General features: G+C 40.4%; 1 protein-coding gene across 1 annotated transcript in view; it reads left to right on the top strand.

Moving 5' to 3' along the window:
- The window catches only part of MYO18B (myosin XVIIIB), a 362,548-nt gene that overhangs the window by 300,011 nt on the left and 46,226 nt on the right, over positions 1 to 16,311 (top strand). The window contains 2 exon segments of the mRNA XM_074206167.1: positions 8,246 to 8,373; positions 13,927 to 13,974. Coding sequence (XP_074062268.1) covers positions 8,246 to 8,373; positions 13,927 to 13,974 — 176 coding nt within the window.

Here is a 16,311-nt window from a genome sequence, read left to right on the forward strand (position 1 = left end):
CATCTAGAGGAGCTTTCCTTGTCAAGGAGGATGGCCCCATTTTCATGAAAGATGGGAGTAAAGGAGAAGATAATGGAATAAGATATCTGAGGGATGAGAGGAGAAGGGAAAGAACCCTAATTCCATATATTTTCTTCTATTGGAACTTAGGAAAAAAGTGCTTTTACTCCCTCCTAGTGGAAGAAAGCAAAGACCTGGTTAAATGAAATACATGGATAATTCAAGACCTCTCCCGTCAAATTCTTTATCTCAATTGTTTTCAAGGAGTCAGCTCCACTGGTTGAGTGGGAGAAGTTGTCCAGACTTCCTGCCTTTTCTATTGCTCAACATCCATGAGAAGTACTGTGTTGTAAGCCATAGAAGAGAATATCCCACTTTGACTACAGAAAATGTAGAGAATTCTCTGGGAAAACAGGAAGTCATAATGTGCAAGCTGGAAGAAGCAGAGTGAACTTTGTTGAGAGAGTCATGGATTCTAAAGACTCACTTGTGTCCTTGGCCATGTCACATAACTAAAATTCAGCTTCCTTTTCTGTAAAGTAGGGATTTTTATGAGGATCAAATGGGATGTTTTCAAAGATCTGTGCAAAAGACAAAAGTGCTATATAAATGCTAAGTATTATTAATTGTTATATAATATATATAAATATATGTATTTATATATACATACATAATGTTTATACAACATATAATTTTAATTATTTTACTTTTACTTTTTTTTTATTTTTGCAAGGCAACAGGGTTAAGTGGCTTGCCCAAGGCCACACAGCTAGGTAATTATCAAGTGTCTGAGTTCAGATTTGAACTCAGGTCCTCCTGACTCCAGGGCCAGTGCTCTATGCAGCTGCTTCTATTTTTTAAATTTTCATCCATTTGTATATGCTTATTTCCAAGTTACAAAATTTCCCTTCACCCTTCCTTCCCACCCCCCTGCCCACAGCAGGGAACAGTCAGGTTAGCATTTTACATACATATTTTGTTAAACATATTTACCAATTAGTAATTTTTGGCATGAGGAACCAAGATTAAGGGAAAGAGATACATTTTTATAAAGTGTTCATCAGATTCGGTAGGGGTGGTTTTTTCCTGTGTGTTTTGTTTTGTTTTTCTTCCTCTGTTTGGGGATAACATAATCCATAACCAGTCTAATACAGTTGGCCTAGCTCTCTGGAATGTCAAAAGGAGTTGCTTCCATCAAGGCTGTTCATCTCATAATGTTGTTGGTGTATACATTGTTCTCTTGACTCTAATCCCTTTGCTCAGCATCAGATCCTGTAACTCATTCCATGCTTCTCTAGAGTCCGACCATTCATGGTTTCTTATAGAACAATAAAATTCCTTACTATTCATGTACCATAACTTGTTCAGCCATTCCCCAATTGATGGGCATTCCCTCAATTTCCAATTCTTTCCCACTACCAAATATTTTGGAACATGTAGGACTGTTCCCAATTTTTATGATTTCTTCTGGATATAGACCTAGAATTGGAATTGCTGGGTCAAAGGGTATGAACAGTTTTATTGCTCTTTGGGCATAGTTCCATATTGCTCTCCAGATCTGTTCACAGCTCCACCAGCAATGCATCAATCTCCCAATCCTCTCACAACCTCCTAAATAAATATAATTTGAGGGGAGAGTTCTAGAAACAAAAGAAGGTAAGAGAAACTTTGCATAGAAGGTATCATTTATGCTGCATTTTGAAGAAATCCAAGAATCAGGGATAAGAATGCAATGTTTGCAGATATGGACGGTGGCCAGTAAAAAAAAAAAAAAAACCATGGAGGTAGGAAATGGAATCAAGTGAGAGAAATAGAAAGAAGGTCAATATGATTGGACTAAAGGGCATAGCAAGGAGGGTAATGTATAACATGTTGGGAAAGGTGGATTAGAACCAGATTTCTAATAGAAATCAGGAATAGTCAATGTTTTAACATAATATATAGTTAACGTTGACACTCAGAAGTAACAGTGGACATATATCTCTTTCCTTACAGCTAAAGCCTTATTAGGATCAACTATTGGCTAGTTTGTAAACAAGAAACAATGCAATATATTGTGGATACAAAGATAGGACTGAAACAATCTCCACAGAGCTTTTCAATCCCTCCTTGCATCTCCCTCATCAAAAACTCCCTTAGGCACTGCCAGCTTCCAATCAATCTTTTCTCAGTAATTGGAAAATGTCCAAAAGGTAGGCAGCAGAAAATAAATGATGCAGCAAAGGATTTTGGGTAGCCCAACAAGTTGTCTTGAAGTCGAAGGACTCTGCTGACCACGGACAAATCACTTAAAATCTTCCTAGTCCTTAATTTTCTCATGTATAAAATGAAGGAATTTCACTAGATGACCCCTGGCGTCCCTTCCAGATTTAGACAATCCTATGATTCCCCTCTGTTACTAGATAATTGGGACAGCCAGGTGGCATAGTGAAGAGAGTACCAGACCTGGAATCAGAAAGAATCATCTCCTGAGATCAAATCTGGCTTCAGATGCTTACTAGTTGTGTGACCCTGGGGAAGTTACTTTTCTCATCTGTAAAAAAGAATTGGAGAAGGGAAATGGCAAATCCACTCCCATGCCAAGAGGACCCCCAAATGGAGTCACAGAAAGTTGGGATACAATTGAAAACAACTAAATGGCAACAACAGCAACATAAGAGCTCATATGGAACGTTGACTGTACCTGAAGAGACTATTCCTTTCTAGTTAGCCATCCTCTGAGAGAGCTGGGGGTTGACATAGTGATAGAGGGCTACTTAGTGCTGCCTTTTTTTATCCTGAGATTGCTTCATCCAGCCTATGGCCTTCCCTTATGGAATCCCAAGTTCCTCTCTACTGAGAAAGTGAGTCAGAGTTTCTGAAACATCCCATTACTGAAACTTCAGAAAGTCAGCAAGAAGTGGGTTAAGTTAGAGCCAAGGGTTCTAAGAGGTACCTAGTTTCCCCTCCCCAAACCCACAGGATTCTGGACAGTCTGAGGCTGAATACTCCTTTGCATGTCTTTATGAACTTCACCATTATTCCCCTAAGGCCAGCTTGCCCTGTGATTCTGTAGCTTCCATTATGGACTCTGACAGCAAGGCTGGCTCCTATTTGAAGGCCTGTCGTTGCCAGAGCTGCAAATCATCTCTCACCTTGTCACCGTTGAGATGGGAATTTTACAGCTGGCAACTTCAATCAACTGAAATTTGCAGAAGCCCTGCTCACCTCTCCCCCTCATGCCTGGCTTGGTTTGACTTGGCCCTTGTGGTGGTTCAGATGTTCAGTTGCCTCTACTGCATTTCTCTTTCTCTCTCTCATCTCTCTCTCTCTCCTCTCTCTCTCTCCTCTCTCTCTCTCTCTCTCTCTCTCCTCCTCTCTCTCTCCTCTCTCCTCAATTCTGGGAGAAAGCAAAGGCTTCTGGTTCCCTGTGAAATGGTTGATAGTTCCTAAGGCAAGCAGTATGACTGATGGATTAGCCTCAGCCACTACCCTACTGCTTCCTATTGAATACAAAAGTCAGTCATAGATAGGGATGGGGACCCTTCCCCCACTTTTTCTTCTCTGACTTCTTCAGATACCTCAATCTTTTCTCATGAAAGCCTTCTTTCTGAAGCAAATGAGGTATATGTAGTTATCCAAAGAAGGAATATTGGAGAAACCTGGAGAATGGAGGCGGACGGTTTATTTCCCTAAGCTTAGAATAGTGCCTGGAACTTTTTTTTTCTTTTTTTGAAAAAAAAAAAAACCAGATCTATCATTTCATTACTGTGGAATTTCTATTGCTTTGCTGGAGAAATAGACTCTCAATACAGATCAGTACCTGCTCTGAAAGACCTATTAAAGAACAAAATAAGTGAAGGGAACTAGGAGGGGAATTGGTAAGAAGGATTAATGAAAGGTTATTGGGTTTAAATGAATCAATGGATTGGAGCCTGGATTTCATTGCTGTAACAAATTGTCAGTGAGGACCCTTCCCCCCCTACAAATTAATCCAAATAAGAGTTTTAGTTGACTGGGACACTGAGAGGCACCAGAGTCATACAAGCCAAAATGTGTCAGAGATAGGAGCTTGAACCCAAGGCTCTTCTTGACTTAGGAACTACCTCTCCTGTTCCATGATGCCTCTCACCTGTTAAGTACTTACCAAATACTTATTAATGGATTGAGTCCAGTGAGCATCAATTAAGTATTTGTTTTGTTCTAGATATTATTCTTGGTGATGGGCAATATGGAAACATGACAACTTTTTAACACTTTCTAGAGACTTAGAATCTTAAAGCAAGTGGACTCTGGGGTGTCATCATCTAGGACTTTAATTTTACAAGGGAGGAGGCTGAGACCAAAACAGTGATTTTGCCCCAAGGAATTCCCTCTGGGATTGGAATCCAGAACTCAAGAATGCCACCAATTCTGTTAGGCCACTGAGTTGTTGTCCTTTGTTCTTGGAGGGGACTGATGACATCAGGCGGAAGATTCCTTGACTTATAAGTGAATTGAATTTGTGAGTCAGAGCTGTGTCAAATGATCGGTCTCCCTCTCTTCTCCAGAGATATCAGAATTTAATAGAGGTCAAGATGACAGATGGGGAAGAAGTGAGAAAGACCAGATTTTAACTCAATATAAAGAATAGGAGCCATCCAACAATGGCCTTGGCTGCCCTCTGGGTGGTGAACTCCCTGTCATTGCAAGACGGTAGATGACCCATGCTAAGGGTACTGATGAGAAGATTTTTTTTTTTGGAGTAGGAGGCCTGTCTAGGTAATTTTCTCTGACTCTGAAATGAGTTATATCAATTATCTAAATGTGACTTACCCACACAGATCAGAAATCACAGTCTGGTTTCCTCCTACCCCTGTCATCCCAATTAAGAGGAACTTTTCTTTAGCAGTAGCTGGGCAGTGTAATAATAGAGCATGCTTATTTTATATAGTAACCTGAGTCAGAAATTTAGGAAAGTAAATAGTGCCCCACATACTGAAAAAAGAAAGAAAAAATACATTCCATTCTAAAACCTGAAGGCAACTTTGAAGAAAACATCTCCTCTGGAGGATTGCTCCTTCTATGCCTTGAGATGTTCTGTGTTGGAAGGCAATGCTCTTGATGGTCTTTGTGTTCTGGAAAGGAATATAATTCTTTAGTCAAAGACCCAAGTCCTTCAAAAGATCATTCTTTTGCATACAACACAACTGCAATTTTTGCCTTTGACTTCTTTTCCCTTAGACTTGTATAGTCAGTCAATCTGAAGCTCCTTCCTGGGAAGAATAATAGAATACCAAAGGTCATGGCTGGAAAGGAACTTTGAACACAGATCAGAAAAAGTCAGACTTCCAAGGGAACCTAGAATGTGGAATTCAGAAATGGAAGGGAACTTAGAACACAGGTAATTGAATCTAGAATGTATAGGCTACAATGGACCAGAACCTTAGACACAATATTCAAGAAATCACAAATAATCTTGGAGAGAAAAGTTTCAGTTATAGATATATTTAGATTTGATGTAGAAAAGAGTTTCTAAAAATAAGACTACCCTCAAATGCACCTTCAAACTGGAAGTAGTGTCTCCCTTCCCCAGACTGTTTTGAAAATGGATGGGATAAACACTTGTTGAGTTCTTGCTATTGGAGAGATTCTAATTTAGGGCTGAGTTGGCCTGAATGGTCTCTGAAGCCTTTCCAGTGCAGAGCTTTTGGAATCCTTGAATACTATAACCAAGGAATGCTTCTTAGTTTTCAGAATGCTGATGCTTCCTCTCCTTGGGAATGGCAAGGTCATAGTTGCTCTTGGTATTGAAGAAGGTCACGACATCAAGGGAGTGATATCATGACTTGCAAATAAGATTGATTTAAAGTGAGGGAGATTGTCCAAATATTCCATTCTCACTATCCCATGTGAGACAAGTGGCCTGTCATAGTAAGACCAGGACAGAATTCCTAACGAATAGACAACAATCACTGGAAAACCTTTTCCCTGAATGTGACACACATTCCTGCATCAATCTGGGGCTCTAGATTGTCTGAGCACACAATTCTTCACTTGAAAGTTTTGTCTTCAAAGAAAGGAGGTTGGGTTAAGGGATATTCTGGGACTTGATGTGGATTGGAACAGAGTTGAGGGTTTGGGTTTTTATTGGACTGGTTTTGATTTCGTTCTGCTTGCTTTTTTGAATGGGTAAAGAAAATGCACTTTGAGTTTCCCGCTTCAGCTTGGATCATAGAAGTCTGGAGCTGGAAAGAATATTAGCGGTCATAGGAACCTCCACCTAGAAGAGCAAGAGACTTCAGAGGTCATCTAGCCCAATTTCCTTCTTTTATAGATGAGGAAACGGAGAGCCTGAGGAATGAAGTGATTTCCCCCAAGTACACAAGCTATAAGAGATCAGAGGCAGGATTTGAACTCAGGACTTCTGACTCCAAAGACAATGCTCTTCCTACAGCATCATCCTGCTTCCCTGGTGTGTTTGTTTACTCTATACAGCAGTGATAACCTTCTTTACAATCATCCCAACAAAGGGTCACGCATTTTGTATTTTGTTTCCAAAGAGAGAGAAACCTCTACTCTGCCCTAACACATAACAACTTTCATCAGGAGTTGGTTTCATCATTGTCAATGCCAACACCATTGCCAAGTCAGCCAACATGTATTAAGCCATTTAACACATGTTGGATACTAGGGAGACACAAAGATAGACAAATGACATGTCCTCTGACTTCCAGGTTCAGAAGTTGCTTCAAGATGCAAGAGGTTTTAGTTAGTTAGCATCACAAAAGAAGTGCATCATGGGATGGGAGTTCAGAGGAAGAAATAGCCCCAACCTGCCTGCCCTATTCCTGATGGCAGGGAGGGGTGGAATGAGCAACATCTACAGAAAGGGAGCAGTCATTCTTTTCCCACCACCACCTGCTTGGGTTTCTCACCACCATTTATAGGATGCTCCCCAATTCCAGTCCTTACAGCCTTGAATGATCCAGGCCTTCAGGGAACCTTGACATTCTTTCAAATAGCTGAAAAATCTCCCTCATATACAAAATACTTATGGCAATATTAATGTTTTTTTCTGACAAAGTTAAAAATAATCATTTCTGGGTAATTGAATTATTTTTTATTTTTTAATAATACCAGCATTGTAATAAAAGAGTGATCATTTGGCCCTTTTTCTCTTAGATCAAAGATCTTCAGGCTCATATGCCTATTAAAAGAGTCTTCCCAAGGATGACAATCCACTTTTGCTAATTAACAATTAATGAGAGAATGAATATTATAGTGAGGGGCTGAACCTATTCAAATGAACTTTGATTATGTCATTTACTTTTAAATTATTCTCAGCCTTGGGCAATCTATTAAAAGAATTTATCCCCACCCAAACCTGAGTAAAGCACAATGGTTTCTCTATCTGGGTGGGTGTGAACAATGAATGTTAAGAAAGTTAATCCATTCTCATTATCAGTAATGTCCTTCAAGAGACTGAAGTTTTGAAATGAGGACTTTTAGAAAAAGAGGGGGGAACTGGATCTTCACAAATAATTAGTTATTGATAATAATTTCTCTCAACAGCATTTGTTGCAATAGCAAAAAGCTAGAAGCAAGTAAAATGCAGTGGTGTGTATTAGGAGTCCTGGGTTCAAATTCTGATTCAGAATCAATGAGTTGTGTAACTTCTGACAAGTCATTTGACTTCTCTCTGTCTTGTTTCCTCATGTAAAATGAAAAAGTTGTACTAGATAGATTCTAAGGACCATTTTCAGTTCTAAATCCATAATCCAATGAATTGGAAAATGACTGAAGAAATGATGTCACCTGGATGCAATGGATCATTGCTATGCTGTAAGAAATGATGACTGAGACTAATTCTGGGAAGCATGGGGAAAACGGAGTAATTGGTGCAGAATGAAAAGTAAGCTGAATCAGGATATACAGAATGGCTACAATGAGATCAATGAGAACACAGAATCAGTCACAACTATTATAGCAATGATCAGTAATTATAGTGACCAAATATGGACTCAGAATGAGGGAGCTGTGGTGTAATTCTTTTTCCTTATTGGTAGAGATGGGGCTTTCAGGTGTGGAACATCATATAGAATACCAAACTTGGTTGATATTTTGCTTACTCTGTTGACTTTTTTCTCTTTCCTTTTTATATATTAGAAGGTATGGCTCTCTAGCAAGGAAGGAGAGACCTCTTGGGTGAAGGTGACAGTGAACACAAAAGGTAGAAATAAAATATTTAAATAGATTGCCAACTTGTGGCATCTCTATCTTACAGGAAAAGCATGTTGAGGAGCTCCTGGCAGTGAGGCTGACATTACAGGCTGACCTGGAGATATCCATCCGGCGAATTGCAGATCTGCAGGCTGCTCTGGAAGATGTGGACTCTTATACTAGTGATGACAGGTAACCAATGGGCTTCCTTTCCCAAAAGGTTGGTAGCTCTCTGGGAGGCCTGGGAAACCTTTGAAGCATGAATGAGGAAATAATTCTTATTTACATTTTCTTGAAGCTGGGCAGCATGGGCCAAGATACATGGGTCTCTAGGTGGTGTGGTCTTTGGGGAAGAGAAGGATGGAAGCCAGAGTTCATCTCAGGATCTTTCAGGACATCCCAAAACATCAGTCAGAACTCTGAGACATACTTGTGGGGTAGTGAGGTAGAATGAGCACTGACATTGGGACTAGAAGGTGCGGATTCAAATCTTTCCTTTACTTCTTCCAACCGATGAGACATCTCTCATCATTTAAGCTCTAGGCCCATATCTGGGAAGCTCCTAAGCACATAAATGAATTTCTGGCTGAGCAAGAATTCCTTTTATTTCAAAGTCTCCTTGTGGTGTGTGCCCTTACTATGTTCCTTGATAATGATCTGTTCCCTTGGCCAGGTCTCTAGTATCTATGCATTTCTTGATTCATAGGTCTGAGAACTGGTAAGATCCTAAGGCATTGTCTCACCCAGGGCCCTACATGCTCCTGGGACCCTGAGGCCTAGGGAGGTCAATTGTATTTTTTGAGGTCATTGAGCTAATTAGTCAGTGGTGGGACTGAAAGTAGAATTCATTGATTAAGAGCTATTGATCAGTGCTAATTATGTGTAAAATGACAAACTAAGCCTGCTAAGATGGGCAGGTTCTCACTATTATATGCATTGGATTTCTCACTTGATCATAATGATTCCTGATTATGATCCAGTTCCCAGCCCCTTGGCTTCTCTTGGATCTTTAGTAAGCATTTGCTTCTGGGTAATGAACTTTCCAGGAATGGAAGTCCCAATAGGGTACAGTAGGAAAAGCCTTATCTTTGGAAGTGGGAGTCCCAGCCTGGATTCAAATCCTTTTTCTTGAGATTTACCACCTGTAATACCTCTGACAAGTCATAAATTCTAGGAATCCCCTTTTTTATCATTTGTAAAATAAGGGAATTGTATAAAAGTGACTTCTGAAGTTCATTTCAGCTTTTGATCTAGGAACCTTGATCTCATACCTTTGTTATGTTCCTGTCTTTTCTCTATCTCTTTACTGTGACTTCTACTCCCCTAATCCATCTCTGCTAAGGTTGGATGAGAATTGATTTGCTATTGATCACACCAATAGTCTGGACCAAATGCATTTATGGCTCACAAGTGAAGTTTGTTCACGTGTATAAACAGATTTAAACAATTCTATCAACACACCTTGGGGAGGCATTTCAAGGCACAAATTCTACTCATAATAGGTTATAAGTATCATGGGATATACACCCATAGGGGGTGCTTAATAAATGTAAATTGAAAAGAACTATCTTAACTGAAGACTCATTTGATTCCCTGAGGACAAGCAATTCTATAGGTATCTTGAATAAGAAAACATATTGGTATAATTCTATGGTCAGTCAAACCTTTCTTGCTAGATCAATTTTCTAGGCCCAATCCCCAATTCCTAATTCTCCCACTCCCCCCCCCCTTCCTCATGTATAAAATTCATGGACCAACTGAGAGATCATCATGGAGCAGAGGATGTCATAACTGCTGTTTGTGGAGTGGGGTTCAGAAAAGAATATCATCACTGAGAGGGGCCTTAGAACTGAGAATGTCAGATCTAGGAAAGTCCTTAGAACCTAGAATGTAAGGACCAGGAGGGGCCTTAGAACTGGGAATGTCAGACTGGAAGGGAGGTGAAAATCATAGAACCAAAGAATATCAGAACCAGCAAGGATCTAGGAAAATAGAGTTGATGAAGTTAGCTCCAACATGGACTTTATAAAATATAATACTAGAAAATGAAAGCAAGAAGGCTCATGATCATCTTAGCCCCTTCCTTTATTGTACATTTGAGGAAGCTGAGGTCCACAGAGAAGCAGTGACTTTCCCAAATGTCTACAAACTCTTTAAGGTCTTGTATTTGAAGAGGGAGGCAGGTGATGTGGCTAATTCTAACAAGTTGGCATGGCTAGTGACCTTGCCTTGAGAGTCTTTTTGAAGACAAAAAAAGAATGAATACTGAATTTGGAATCAATAAAGCTGAGATCTATTATTAACTCTGTTATTTACTGGCTGTGTAACCTTAGACAAAACACTTAACTGCTGAAAACTGCTGAACCTCAGTTTCCTTCTTTGAAAAATGGAATGGTTAGTCTATCACCAAGGACCCTACATGTCTATGGAGATGCATTTTTTTCTGGGGGGGGGCGGAGACAAATGTGTATTTTCCTGTTGGGGTGGGAGAGAGTTTTCTAGATACTGTATGGGGGTGGGAAGAGGAGGGTTAAAGTATGCCTGGAGAGGGCTGGACATGGATACTGAAATCCTGGCCTAGAAAGTTCCTGCAGCTCCCTTTAATTGCTTCATCCCCAGCTCTGAGCCTGAGCCCCAAATCAGCATTCCAACACAGATACAAGCTCCTGAGGAGAGTCTATGGAAGAATCTGTCAGATTATAAAAAGTCACATTTTCTTGTGTTGGGATTTAGGTTCAAAGGCAACCGGTCTTTTTTTGACTGTCTTGGCTATGTGCTCAGAAAACCACCACTCACAGTCTCCCGGTTGGCATTTACATTTCCCAAACCTTGGGTTGAGAATATAATAAGAAGTAGTGTTATTCTGTAGATAGAGAGGCCAGGAAGACTTGGATTCATTTGTGCAGTCAAGAAGTTATGAGTTCAAACCCATAGCTGATAGTAGAGTCACTTTATAAACTCTCTGTGCCTCGGAGTCCTCATCTGGACAATGGAGATGGCCATACCCACTTCTTCCTATCTCAGGTGAGATAATGTGCACAAAGTGACTAGCAAACATGACAGGTCTATAGAGATACAAATTCTTGTCACTTGTGGAAGCCTTCATTTATCTGGCAAGAAATATTTATTAACAACTTGCTATATAAAGGGCACTAGTTTCTGGGAATGTAAAGCAAGACAAAAACAGTTTCTTGTGGGGAAGACCATGTGAAGAGTGTTTGGTATATTCCAGAGTTAGATAGAGTTGAATAAAGGAGAAGGGGATGGTTCTAGCAGCATATGGGAGGACATGAGGATTCTGGTTAAAAGGGAATCTTGAGCTGGGTCTTGAAGGGCACCAGAGAAGCCAAGAGGTGGACTTGGCCTGGGCGGGAATTTATCTAAGACATGAAGGAAGCCAGAGGGCAAAGGTGATGAAGAGGAGAGCAGAAAGCAGGAAAAGGTAGTGAGTAGCCCGGGTAGGAATAGCTTTGAAAGATGGGTATCAAGCACTGAGAGAGATATGAAGATAAATTGGATAGTAAGCTCTCAAGAGGGGCTCACTTCCTGAGTTCAAATATGGCCTCAGACACTATGTGACCCTGGACAAATCACTTCACCCTTTTGTCTCAGTTTACTTATCTGTAAAATGAACTGGAGAAAGAAATGTCAAAACTGCTTCAGTATCTTTGCCAAGAAAAGTCCAAATTCTTGGCTTGTCATGGAGAGTCAGACATGACTGAAAAGAACTCTCAAGCAACATACTGAATGATACAGGAGGAAGAGCCCTAGGAATCCTTCCCCTGAAGCTTACTTCCCATGCACCCTTACACAAGCTATTTAGCCTCAGTTTTCCCTTCTGTTCAATGAGGGGGTGGACCTAGATGACCTCTAGCTCCAGATCTCTGAGTCTTTTCAAAGAAGGGAAACCATTTTGAAAGACATCTCAGGGTCCAGAAGCAAGTGGTCATGTTGCCAGAATCCTGCTTCCCAGGACTATTTAGGAAGAGCAATGAGAATGTTAGCTCACAACTTGTTTCCTGTGTCTGGGGAGGCTATTTCAGCTTCAGCCATCCCACCACCAAGTCCAGAACCTCAGGGCAAATCTGCCATTGATCATCTTTAATTTTTAAAAATGGAAAGGCATGTCAAGGAGTCATCTACAACTCCAGGGTGGAGATGCTAGCTTTCTAAGGCTAAAGTCATAGAATCTTAGAATCTTAAGAGTTGGTAGGGACCCTGTTATTTTAGCGAGGATAAAACTCAGGCCCAGAAGGTAAAGTGACTCACTAAAAAGTAAGTGACATACTTATACAGGTGACAAAGTTGAAATTTGAAAACAAGTTTCTTGACTTGGTCATTTCCCACCATTCCACAAGATGAGTCCAAATTATTCTAAATAATCTATCTTTACCTACTTTATGTGTCTATTTGTCTATCTATGTCTGTCTATCTATCTATCTATCTATCTATCTATCTATCTATCTATCTGTCTATCTACTTGCCTACCTACCTATCTTGTCTATCTACCTTGCCTATCTGTCTGTCTCTTTCTACATTGTCTATCTGCCTATCTGATTACATACCTACCTTATCTATCTGTCTCTCTCTCTACCTTGTTTGTCTATTTCTTTCTATCTATCTATCTATCTATCTATCATCTCTCTATCTGTCTGTCATTTTGTTTATCTATTCATTCATCTAGTCATCTAGCTCTCTAACTCTCTTCATATACTATTAGTTATGCTGCTAGAACAATGTCCCCAATCTCTGAGGAAAGGTTCATCCCCTCTCCTAGCATGAGTTCTCAAACGGTGAATACTTCTCTTCAACCAGTGTCACAATTAATTTTCCAGAAGCGTAAGAATTCTTAACTATGACTCTTAAGATTGGCAGTGTGGTATAGTGGGAAAAGTAAATAATGACCTGAAAGGTGGGAGACTCATATTTTTAGCCCCAGTTTTATCACTAAATAAGGTCTCTGGCAAAGCCACTCTATAGACTCTCTCAAGTCTCTTCCAACTAGAACCCCCAAGGAGGCCATGTCTTTGAAGGTAATTATGCTTCTGACATGGTGATAGGAATCCAAGAAGGGAAAAAAAGGTAGAAATCATTTCATCCCAACATTGAATTCATCCTTCTAACAGGATGGCCAGAAAGCTGTGGAAATAGTGGGAAATCAGAAGTCAGATTGTGTTCCCAGCTCTAACATGCCTTGTACTAAGGCCCTGCTTAGCTGTGACATCCCCTCTTCTAAGACCTTTCTCATCTCTGACATTCTTTATTCTAAGGCTTTTATTTTGATCTGTATTTTTTACTATTCTTTTAGGAGCAGTTATAGCAATGGCTGAAGAGCAAAAACATCCCCCTTTAGTGTCTAGGGGTTTATATAATCAGAACCAGAAGGTACCTCATATAGTGTCCACTTCAGATGAGGAAAGTGAGGTCCCAAGTGATGAAGAGACTTAGCCAGAGTACTACAGCTAGTAAACAAAAGCAGAACGGGACTTTGTTCTCCCTTTTGCCTCTTGCTCCAGTGCCCCTTGGGTGATTTATCACTGGTACCTCATTTGTTGTAGCCAAAGGCTCTATTTTAGTCTTCACCACTCTATTGGTAAGACATCATGCTTCATGCCCGCCTCATTTCATATTCATTTGGGGACATCCCAAGAGACTGCATCTGCCTTCCCAGATGTTGGATTGGGAAGGGAATGGTTTAGAACTGAGGGCTTGTGGCCCAAGTGAATTTTTGCTCCTTTTTCCTAGTGTCCGGACAACGTTGGAATCCTCTCCTACCGGAGCTGGAAGAGAGATGTAAGTGAAATGGCCTCAAGGTTGCCTGAGCACTTTACCATGAGATATGTGGGACTAATCCATAGTGTTCAGGGAGCATATTAGCTGAGCAAATGTCGATATCCATTTAGAAAGGCTACCTGGGCTCTTCCCTAAATGGGTCTTTTGAGCTATGTCTTTGTTAAAGTGTTAGATGTCACTCTGAAAGGGATCACTAGATAAGGTTGGATAACTCCATCAAGGCTTTGACAAACTGATAACAAGTTCCTTTAATAAGCAACTGGTAGTCCCTTGCTCTGGAATTGGAGATTGGAGAGGAAGTGAAAAATAAGGTGTTTACAAGGTTCATGCTGTATAATGGTAGGACAAACTAGGTGGTGCAGCAGATAGATCATTGGCCTTGGATTCAGAAGGACATGAGTTTGAATCTAGCTTCAGATACTTGCCACCTACTACATGTATGACTTGAGCAAGTCACTTAATCCTGATTGTGTCACATCCAGGGCCATCTCCAGTCATCCTGATTCATATCGGGCTTTGGAGGAGAAAGTGAGGCTGGTGACTTACCACAGTACCTCTTCACTCAAAGTTCAGTTCATGCGCTTGTCATGGGCATTACCTCCTTGATGTCAGTCTTCTTTAAAAATGAAGGACTGGAGTGGGGGGGGGAAGCTAGGTAGTGCAGTGGATAGAGCACTGGCCCTGAAGTCAGGAGGACCTGAGTTCAAATCTTAATAACTACCTAGCTGTGTGGCCTTGGGCAAGCCACTTAACCCCATTGCCTTGCAAAAAAACCCCAAAAAACAATGAAAACAATGAAAAAAATTAAAGACTAGGGGCAGCTAGGTGGCACAGTGGATAGAGCACTGGCCTTGTAATCAGTGCCAGTTTTGAACTCAGATTTGAGTTCAAATCCTACCTCAGACACTTGATAATTAGCCAGTTGTGTGACCTTCAGCAAGTCACTTAACCCCACTGCATTGCAAAAACTAAAAAAAGAAAAGAGGACATAAAAATGAAGGACTATACCTCTATAATGAAAATAGTTCAGAAAATGCAGCACAGCCCTATGGGTAGAGGTCTGACCTTGAAATCTCTCCCAGCTCTGATATTACAGGGACTAGAAAGCTAATGGTATTTGGAAAAGTCACTGGATCAGTATCCTCATCTGTAAAAAGGGGATGAATGGGATGGTCTTGTTGGCCTTGGGATCAGGAAGACCTGAGTTCAAATACTGCTGACACATATTGGTTGTGTGATTCTGAGTAAACCATTCAAGCTGGTACTCAGTCTCAAAGCCTATATGTTACAGAGGAGTTGCCAGTCTATCTCAATGGAAAGAGTGTCCCTATTGAGAGCTCTCCCTCCCTGAGGAAATGACAGGTCTGGAGCAATGAACAAATAAAAGCAAGAAACAAAAAACATTAAAATGGCAATAATAATAATTACAAAACACTTTAAATGTAGTATCTTACTTGGAAGTATCATTACTGACATTTTATAGATGATAAAACTGATGCTAAGTAATGAATTAATTCATCCTCTGTCAATGAATCATTTAATCAATCAGCCAATCAAAAAGCAATTACTTAGTGTCCACTATGTGCAATTATTAAGTAGTCACTATTTAAGTATTGGTGATATAAAGACACTTGCATTTCACATGAGTGAAATGGAGTTTGTAATTTATATTCTAATGAGGAAGATAATCCCTCTATTTATGAATAGCTACAGAAAACAAGCAAAATGAAAGGATGTAGTTCAGAGAAGGGGTGTCTTAACCAGTGGCAGTAAGGGAAAGGGCTGAGAAAAACTTCCTGTAGAAGGGTTTGAGCTGAGGTAAGCAGAAAATCAGAAATTTCCATAGGCAATAGGGAGCCATGGGAGGTTATTGAGTGGGGCAATAATATGATCAGATCTTTGCTTCAGGATAATGTCTTCGGCAGTTGTATGGAGAATGAATTGGAGTCAGGAGAGACTGGAGGCAGAGAGACCATAAAAGAGGATATTAGAACAGTCCGGAAAGGAGGGGAAAAGAGCCTGAACTAGGGTGTCTGTGTGTGTGTGACAGACAGAGACAGAGACAGACAGAGAGATAGAGACAGAGAGAGACAGAGACAGAGAAAGACAGAGAAATTGGAGAGGACTTTATCCAGGGAAGATAGAAATGGTAACTTGCTGGCTATGAGGAGTGAATGAGAGATCAGAGTTGAAGATGTCAATGAGGTTGGGTAATAGTGGAATCCTTGACAGTAGTAGGGAAATTTAGAAGATGAATAGGCTTGGGAGGAAGGATAATGGGATCTGTTTTGGATATCTTGAATTTGTGATGCCTTGGGAAATGTCCAATAGATGGAT

Source organism: Macrotis lagotis, chromosome X (assembly GCF_037893015.1).
Source record: "Macrotis lagotis isolate mMagLag1 chromosome X, bilby.v1.9.chrom.fasta, whole genome shotgun sequence".
NCBI classification, from domain to species: domain Eukaryota; kingdom Metazoa; phylum Chordata; class Mammalia; order Peramelemorphia; family Peramelidae; genus Macrotis; species Macrotis lagotis.